This window comes from Calonectris borealis, chromosome 3, assembly GCF_964195595.1.
Source record: "Calonectris borealis chromosome 3, bCalBor7.hap1.2, whole genome shotgun sequence".
NCBI classification, from domain to species: domain Eukaryota; kingdom Metazoa; phylum Chordata; class Aves; order Procellariiformes; family Procellariidae; genus Calonectris; species Calonectris borealis.
Window position 1 is genome coordinate 124,975,612 of NC_134314.1, and position 9,701 is coordinate 124,985,312.

Below are 9,701 nucleotides of genomic sequence, written 5' to 3' on the forward strand. Positions count from 1 at the left end.
ATGCCACTCCTGTTTGAGTCCATTTAGAATCCCCATGCCTGCGCTCGGGAGAGGCAGGCCGGGAGAGGCGGCCGGGGAAGCCTGCGCGTCTGGGATGTTGGTTACTTCGCTAATGATATTTTTAGAGAAACGAGATGGTATCAGTGAGGAGTTCCTCCTACGGGGCTGACAACACCGTGTAGTTAGCCCTTTAGGTCCCGCTGCCGGTGTTTGAAGTTAATGGAGCTACTTCCCATCTGATGCTGCAGTCTGCATCGCCTGTGTTTCGCCGTCCCTGTAGCGTTAGGGTATAGGGTGCATACGTATGCGTGATCAGGTCTTCTTTGCTTGAGGGGTTTCTTTTTAAAACTTCATTCAAAGCTGAATTTCAAGCACAGCGTTATTTTCCGACGGCAGGTTTCTTCTGTTCCTCACTAATTCGAGACGCGACAGATTTCCACCCCCCTTAAGTTTTAAAAAAGCACAAAATCAGTCGCAGCCTGATCCCTTACTTGCCAAGTTGGAGCTCGAAGCAGGTTTTTTTGGTGGCCAAATCGTAATCGCCTTGAAAATGGTGACAGACGTTGGGGTCAGGCCGGTATGCCTGGCAGCGCTGACGTGCTCCGGTGGGACCCTAGCACCCCGCGCCTCATCACCGAGGCTCCGGCAAACCATGCATTTTGTTGCTTGTCATTAACAAAATATTTTTTTTTTTGTGGGGAAACTAGGTGTTATGGGTTCGGTTCTGCTTAGAAGAATGAGTAAATACACAAAATACATTGAGGCTACAACCAAAATGGTCATCCATGAAATCTGCACTTCTGCAAGGGCCAGGTGTTCCCCAGGGTTACGAGGAGCCTGGCTGCTGGGCTGTGGATGGAGCCCTCCCCGCTCCCACCTGCGTCCCCCCACCGAGGATGCTGCACGTTGCTCTTCTGCGGGGAGGAACTGGCCTCCCTGTTTCCATCCCTTCCCACCCGCTCTTTCCTCAGGCCCAAAACCCTTCTGTTTTGTGGAAACCTGAGCAGTGCTGCAAAACCCGATGAAAATTTGGCTTTGGGAGAAAAAGCTGAATTCCTGGAGTTCCTAATTGCAATCTAAATCTTTGAATGGCAAGGCAACGCCAGCTGTAGCTTTGGTTTTTTTATTGCTGTTTTTGAAGTTTGGGTCATGGCATTAGCGTTTTGGCCCAGTTCTTCTTTAAAAGAGGGGCTTTTAAAAGGAGGTGTAATGAAAAAATGCCATTATTGATACTCAGTTTAGAAAATATTTTGCCAGTTTTATTAAAATGATTTCAGGGAGTTTGCATTTGCGGGAAAAATAATTATTTTCAGGAATATCAATAAGTCTTTTATCAATAAGTCGTAGAGAAGGAAAGGCTGGTAAAGATGGCAAATGGGGCACTGAGGGTCCCACGAAACAAAACACCTTCTAGATTTTTGATGTTTTCACGACTAAGCCGGTCCCAGGACCCGCGATCAGGCCTGTTCGTAAATAAACGTGGACTTGATTTGCAGAATATTGTTTTTCAAGTGCACAACAGCGACGGTGCTTCTCGTTTCACAAGCAATGCTGCGTCACTTCCTAGAGAGTTTCAGGGACATTCTCCTTTTTCAGTGTTTCTGAATCCGGTTCATCTAGTGATAAAGAGAAAAGATTAGAGAGGAAGTACCCTGTTGTACATAAATGCAGCTACTGCTGTTATGTATTATTATCATCATTATTATGACAGCAGCAGCAACAATGCTGATGCTAACAGTGCTAACAGCTACTTATAACCCAGGTCAATAAAGCGCCTTTTGCAATCTGGAGAATCGGGAGGAAGAATTAGTGCAAGAAGGAAAAAATATGTTTGGACAGTTACAGTTTCCTGACTAAACTGATGCTACCGACTACCAGGAAAAGGTGAGTCACGACAAAGCAGCTATTTCTTACCAAGGGAGAAGTGGGCTGCTGCAGGCGTGGAGTGGACCCACTGATCTCCCGGCCCTGCGACGCTTCCTGTGTCCCAACCGTTTCACTTCTCTAGTTTGCAGTTGAAAGGAATTTCAACAGTACGGATTTCCAAAAGAGAGAGAGGGAAAAAAACCAGATATTTGACAAGCCAGATGGAGAAGAACTGAATCAAGTACAAGTGGTAACAATTAACTCCATTTTTTTTCTTCCCCCCTTTAAATACCATAACAACTCCAAATTTATCAATCCAAAAATCAAGCAGTCAGTTGACATTAAAGCTGAATAAAGAGGTTCCTCGGTTTGGCTCAGGCTGTTCCTCCGATAATTGTTTGGTGGCGAGCAGAAGAGAGCGAGTGCTTACTGCAGGTTGCAGGTGTTCAAGTCACTTTTAACTTTTCTGCTCTGCAGTTTGATAGCAAAAGGGATGTACGTGCCCTGTAGGTGCAGGTAGCCCAGTAAAGACACCTTGGCTTTGCTTATACGAGGTTTTGGGGGAAAGGTGAAGGTGAAGGAGAACACGGGAGCTAAGCCACCAAGGCTGGTGGTGCTGGCTTGTGGAGAGATGCTGCCGAGAACAAGGGCTGGACCGTCCGGGCAGCGAGGGCCAAATCCTGGTCTGCTCGGAGATTTCTCTGGCACGGGGATTTCTCCGAGGGAGTAAATCCGCAGCTGTGAATGAAATCCTTGCGAACACTATTGGCACGTATGCAGTCACTGCTTACGCCGCCGTTTTGTTTGTGAAAACATTGGGAAAACTGGGGTGTCTCTAATACTGCGTGTTTGTGTGCAGCCCATACGATGCCCTGCGGTAAAAGACACGTTATATTAATATCTCGCTCCTTAATCTGGTGGTCCTTCCCAAACCATGTCCTGCACTATGGGCTGCCTGTTGCGGATAGGGGCACCGAGAGGATGCTGCGCGTGGTGTTTCAGCGTTGCTCTTCCGTAAATCGCTGGTGTGTCCGGCGAGCAGCTTTCCTGGATCCAGCCCTGACTTTTGAGTAACGAAGGAAGCTCTTCCAAAGCACATTGGCACACGCATGCAGATTATTCCATTACTCACTTGGCAATGCCTGAACTTGCATGCCTAGCTCCAGAAATCTTGGTGTGTTTTTTTTTTCCCCTCCTCCCAGCAGTGGCATCTAGCTGACAGCTTCTCCTCCCAGCTGGTCTTCTCCCCAGCATCTTGTCTGGCTTTGCTGCTGGTGACTGTGGACATGGCTGTGGGTGTTGCTCGGAGCCAGCTATATTGTGCCTGGAGGTGTTGGCTTGCTTTGACTCGGACTTTGAGCACGCCGAGTGTATCTGTGAGCACGGTGCAGAGGACCAGCTTTTTTTAATATAAAAAAAGCCCCTTAATGCTGAAAGCAGCCATTTCTTCCTATTTTACTGAGTAATTGTGCCAAATGCCCTTAAAGGCACTCAAATGCCAATATCCATCCCACTCATTTGTTAACATTTTTCGGATCAGAAGCTAAATCTGTCACTTGTGTGTCACTGGTTAAATCGCTTCTTTTGGGGGCATGGCAGGCAAGAGCTGTTCTGCTGCTTTTTTTTTCGGCAGGAGCCAATAACTTGAGAAACACTAAACATTTGTGCTGTCCTTTGCTGGCCGGGATGTAGAAAAGGAATAAATACGTAACGGCGGGTGAGGCTTCACTGGGTGAGACCAGTCAGCTTTCATATTGGCCCCACGTTTGTATTTGGTACGTGGTATCCCCACGTAATTCTCCCAAAGGGGTAATTTCCCAAATACGAAGAAAATGAGCAGTAAAAGTGAGTGGGAGGAAAAATGTCCAGGCAAAAATGCAAATGGTAATTGGAAGCTATTTGTAAAGAGTTGATGAGCTGTCCAGGAAGGAGAGGGCAACTTTGGCCCAAATCCAAAACCCACTTCACCCGCTTCAGTGGTGAGATGAGAACAGCAATTAGATACTAAAAAAATCAATATATGACAATTAAAAAAATGGAAAATAGATAGCAATCAATCGCAGTGAGAAATCATGACGGGTAGAGAACTGGTCAGGGGAGCTGAAGGTGCCGAGGAAAACTTGTGCCTGGCACGGATGGGGAGAAAAGGAGAGCTGCTCAGGGTCCTGGAGAAAAGAGAAACCCTAGAAGTGATGGATGGAAGAAGCAGTAAGGTAGAAATTTTTAATAAATATTTCTGCTGTAGACCTGGAAAGCAGCAGTGTTACATTTCTGTATCATAGGCGGGTGATGATGTTTTTTCTAGCTCATTAGTAGCCAAGGAGGATTTTATACAAGGTCCAATGAAGATAAATATTTTTACATGAAAAGGCCCTGACAACTTGCACCCAAGAATCCCTAAAGAGTTGGCATGGTTTTTAATAAAGCTTACGGACTGGGAAAATGCCGTCGAGAGCTGGTCAGGGTAACCGTGGGAGAGTTGGCAACACTTTGCTTATCTCTTCTGGGCAAAATAATTGAAGAGACGACGTAAGATTCAATTGATAAAGAATTAAAGGATAGAAATATAATTCATGCCACTCAACTTAGATTTATGGAATATAGATCTTGTCAAATAAACCTGATTTCATTCTTCCAGATGACAACTTTGGTTGATAAATGTAGATGAAATAGACTCTGCAAGGCGTTGGATGCGGCGCTGCGTGACATTGTGTGTAGGAAGACCGCGCATTGGGCGGTATCGCTAGCACGGGCGATTAAGAGCCGGCCAACAGATTTGGGAATGCGGGGGCTTAGCTGGAGAAGCGTCGGCGGATGGGAGAGGTCAGCAGTGGCTGGTGGGAGCCGCATTTTGTTGGTGATTTAGAAATGAATCTGCAATTGCGACTGATTAGCGTTGGGGATAAAGCAAAGGCGGGTGGACGGATGAAGAGCAACAGGGAAGGATTTATGGGGTGGTTTGGAAAGACTGTCAAGCGGGGTGTGTTGAGAGCACGGGTGGGTACAACCTGCCGTGGTGCCTGGCTAGAAGAGGGGAGTTGGGGCCACATGTACAGATCCAGGTGCGGTACCCCAGAAGGCAGCAGCTCTGTGGGAGGCTTGGTGGAAAACCAACTCCTTCCCAGCACGATGCTGGGCTGAGAAGGGCTAGGCTGGTCCTTGGGTAGTGGAGGAGGTGGCTTCAGGATGGAAAAATAACTGTATTTTGAAGCATGCCTTGATTTCAGGGTGCACAAGTACCCTTGGTGTGTGTGGGGGGGCACATTGCATACTAAGGGGCTTTTCAGTGTGTTGGCCAAAAAAAAAAAACCTCAACAGAAGAAGAGAATGGGTAGAGGTTGGAGCCAGAGAAATTCACGTGGACCCCAGTACCCGTCTGTGAGTGTGGTTAGCTGTGGCAACCGACTGTGGTGGCAAGCAGTGAGCGCTCTTCTTGACTTCTGAGCTGTTTGAATGGTTTTCACTGGGATTTGGTGCTTTGCCCTAAAGACTGTTTGTGGGGCTGGAGGAGGTTACACTTTACCCAAAGACATCGTGTTGGTCATGGCATAGGACAACTGAGTGACAGGTAACGCAGAGAAGGTCAGAGAGTGAGAGCTGGCGGTCCCCTTCGCCCTTAAATTCCTCAATGCGAAGCAGCCGAGGACACGGGCTCCAGCCCTGCTGCCGGTGGCCGAGGAGGGCTGCTTCGGCAGTGACCCTCTTTGCACGTCGCTCTGAGGGATTCCCGCTAGCCTCTTGGAAATCGGCTGAAAGCTCCGATGGCATCGCAACGCTGCTTTGGATAACACATCCCATCACATTGCCCCAATGGATGGCACGAAGAGCCCGGTGGGACCTTCTCCAGCTCTGTCCTTGGCCAGCACCGGCTACTGCATCTCCCTGCTGTGCTTTCCTCGCTTGCCCGTGGTCTTGTCCGGATGCTTTAGCTGGGAAGCCCGTGTGGACGTAGAGGCTGGCCCATAGCTAGGAGACATCAGCGGATCCACAGCCTTCGGGTCCTACAATCCCGTCCAGCTTTTGGGGGGACCCGAACGCTGTACCAAAAAGCATGGTGGTGGGATGGGAGGAAGGAAAGGCGAGTCCCTTCCAAAACCAGGGGTTGCCGCGGCTGTCTAGGGACCCGTGTCGCCGCTGGCGGGCAACGTGTGGATTAGTGCCATAATTCTTGCAGTTTGGCAAGGCTGCATCAGACTGGAACGTATTTCTAGGTGATGATATGGTCAGTCAATAGCCTTCATAATTAATCAAGCACTAATAGACAAATTAGAAATCGTGTCTCTTCAAAGCAGGAGGTGGAGGCAAATGGCTGGTGGATTTTAACTGTTTCGCTGCTTTATTTTATTGCCTGGTTTTACGTTGCTCCCTTGAAAATGGTGGGTTGTTTAGGGAAGTTTTGTACATAAACATGATTTTAAATTTAAATTATTATCTTGATTACCAAATGCGGATGGTGAATTGAAAAGTTGTTTTTCAGGCAAGCAAATGAAGAATAATATTACATTTTACACCCCACTAAATCAATGTAGCCCTAATTTTGCCATGCAGGAAATCAATTCCCGTCTTTATAACAGTCGAAGATGTTATGAACAAAGTAATTTTGCAAATTATGGCAAGTAACACGTTTATTGATGACTGTAGTTTAGGAATTTAGAATTTGTGAGCGCTGTAATATAATAAGGCCGTACTGGCAGGAGCAGAGTGAAATACAGATTATACGGTGAAACTGTAATGCATCATTTGCTATTAGTGGACTGGTAATAATTACCAGTTTCAAAGCAGCTTTTTCCATGTAATCTTTAGTCTCAGTCGTAACAGCCCTTCTCATTGACATTATGATTACACGAGCTGCCCTTACGATCTAGAATATCTAGTTGATGGGAATACTAAAACGTGGTAGCCAACGCTCGATGTTGTATCCTCATTATAAGATAAAATGCTATTTTCTCTGACCTGATCTATAAGGTAGAGAGGTGAGGTAGCGTTACATTGTTAGCTCCTGCCGTGGTGTTAAAAACTTCCACTTCATTACGGCGAAGCAAGATGAAATTTTCCCGTTTAAGATTTTTTCCCTAGCTCGCAAATGAGCATAGGAATATGAAGGTCCAATTGAATTTCCCTCTAATTTTAGCAGATTTAAGTATTTATCTCCGCTTGCATGCCTGGCACATACTAAACACCGCAATGCATTTTATTCCGACACCGGCTTCAGGATGAAACGTTAACTATTATTCCAAGGGCTTTTAAAGTGATTAAAGTGTTAAACGCCTGCCGTAGACGGTGGAGCCTCTTTTTGCTCGCCCGATTCAGCTTGTCAGGCCAAACGTCGAATAACGGCAGAGCTGGGAGGCAGGGAGGGAAGCTGCGGCGGGGCGCTGCAGCCGGCGCTGCGGGCTGCCTGCCTCGCGTATCCCCAGATCATCGTTCAGCTCGCCGGAGAAGGAAAATGCCCATACGAAGCTTTTTTCCCCCTCCTCCCAAGTGAGATGGGAAACAAGATGGGCGCAGAAAAAGCCATGTTTTCTTACCAAATCGGCCTCATTTGTTTTCTCTTTTCCTTTTCTTCATATTAGGCAAATAGGGGAAACCTAACGGGGGCAGCTCTCAGTGCAGCATGTAAAGAGCTTTACCCTGGAGTGGCGGCTATGGAGCAGATGCCTCGTAACGTAGATGTCGGGTCAGGGCAGGGGTTCGTGGTGTGGGCAGGTACCACCCCAAGCACTGATGGTTTATTCAACCCTCAAGAGCATGTTTGGTTTTTTTTTTTAAATATCACTAAACAGCAGCTCTACGAGAACTGCTGGGCAGGGCTGGAAATTAATTTTTATCCTTCTCTTAGCTCCGGTTTCGGTTTACCAGCATTTCACAAAAAACATCCATAGCGGGGTGGAAGTGAATTATTCACAAAATTATAGGAATTGATAAAAGCGCACTCACCTTCGCCATATCTTACGCCACTCTTTCCTCGCGGACGGCCCTCAAAAAGTTATTCATCCCCCTTGTTTTGCCACATATTAGAAGGGGCTGCTTTCTGCTGTCATTATTAGCCGGCTTTTTGTTTAGTTATTTATTAGTTGGTTGCTCTTTTATAATGTCCGTGTTATCTCCAAAAATAAATTATCATGAAATAGAGTTAGCTTGCTACTTGCCAAAGTGGCATTTACCATCCTCAGCTTCTTTTCAGTGCAAGAGAAATAATGCGGCTCCGGCAGGGCGCTCGGCCAGGCCTCCTGGCCACCCTCCAGCTATTTCCCTGGCGGAGCTGCCGCTCTCGCTGCCTTCCCCTCTCCCTGTCCCGCACACTGTTTTATTTCATTTTATTATTCAAGTTTTTTTTTTTTTGCCCCAGAGTCGAATCTCGGCTAAGGAGCAGGAGACGCTGCCTAATTTTGTGCCCATTGTTAGTCTCTCAAAATAAGGAGGAGGCTAATAACCTGACATCGCCCAGCTTGCTAGCAGTTGTGATGCTTGGGGTTGCTGCTTTGAACCGATGTACATGGTTTTCTGGAGTGCTTTTCAGAAGGGGTTTTACTTATTTTCTTTTTCTTTCTTTCTTTCTTTCTTTCTTTCTATCTATCTATCTATCTATCTATCTATTTATTTATTTTCTCCCCAATTTAAATGGTAACGGCCTCTTGCAGCATAAAGTCTGCCGAGTCGTAGCTGGCATCAGTTGACTTAATCATCTTTTTTTTTTAATAGCTTTTTTTGCTGCGGTTACCTGCCAGGGTTCGGTTTTGAACCCAGGGCTGGGGATGGCGGGAGGAGGTGGGCGCGTTTCGGGCGGGTTTGAACCTCCCCATCGCACCCCTCGCCTCCTCCCGTCCCCCTTCCCCTGCCTGCGCCTGAGCTGGGACGTCCCTTCCCCAGCTCCCAGCCGAGCGTCCCGGAGGAGAGGAGCTTAGGCGGGGAGGCGAGCTCTTGCCCGCCGGTGGGCGGCCGGAGATTGACGCTGCTTGTTGTGTTATTTTGCAGGTAAAGACGAGCCCAGCAGCTACACGTGTACGACTTGTAAACAGCCTTTCAACAGCGCCTGGTTCCTCTTGCAGCACGCACAGAACACGCACGGCTTACGGATCTACCTAGAAAGCGAGCACGGCAGCCCCCTGACGCCACGGGTTGGTATCCCAACAGGACTAGGTGCAGAGTGCCCTTCCCAGCCACCTCTCCACGGGATTCACATTGCAGACAATAACCCTTTTAACCTGCTCAGAATACCCGGCTCGGTCTCGAGGGAGGCGTCGGGGCTGGGAGAAGGGCGTTTCCCACCCACGCCGCCCCTCTTTAGCCCTCCCCCGAGGCACCATTTGGATCCGCATCGCATTGAGCGCCTGGGTGCGGAAGAAATGGCTCTGGCCACCCATCACCCTAGTGCCTTTGACAGGGTGCTGCGACTGAACCCCATGGCGATGGAGCCCCCCGCTATGGATTTCTCCCGGAGGCTGCGGGAGCTGGCCGGCAACACCTCCAGCCCGCCCTTGTCCCCGAGCCGGCCCAGCCCTATGCAAAGGTTGCTGCAGCCCTTCCAGCCCGGCAGCAAGCCCCCGTTCCTGGCCACGCCGCCCCTTCCTCCTCTGCAGTCCGCTCCTCCTCCCTCCCAGCCGCCCATGAAGTCCAAGTCCTGCGAGTTCTGCGGGAAGACCTTCAAGTTTCAGAGCAACCTGGTGGTCCACCGCCGGAGCCACACCGGGGAGAAGCCCTACAAGTGCAACCTCTGCGACCACGCCTGCACGCAGGCCAGCAAGCTGAAGCGCCACATGAAGACCCACATGCACAAGTCCTCCCCCATGACGGTGAAGTCGGACGACGGGCTCTCCACCGCCAGCTCCCCCGAG

General features: G+C 48.7%; 1 protein-coding gene across 10 annotated transcripts in view; it reads left to right on the forward strand.

Moving 5' to 3' along the window:
• Positions 1 to 9,701, forward strand: part of BCL11A (BCL11 transcription factor A) — a 73,464-nt gene that overhangs the window by 54,478 nt on the left and 9,285 nt on the right. For 8 of the 10 annotated variants that reach the window (XM_075147773.1, XM_075147768.1, XM_075147765.1 and 5 more), the window contains exon 3: positions 8,842 to 9,701. This exon is cut by the window's right edge. In XM_075147773.1, coding sequence (XP_075003874.1) covers positions 8,842 to 9,701 — 860 coding nt within the window. The remainder of the gene's footprint in view (positions 1 to 8,841) is intronic. The other 2 variants (XM_075147771.1, XM_075147770.1) reach the window with 1 other exon arrangement.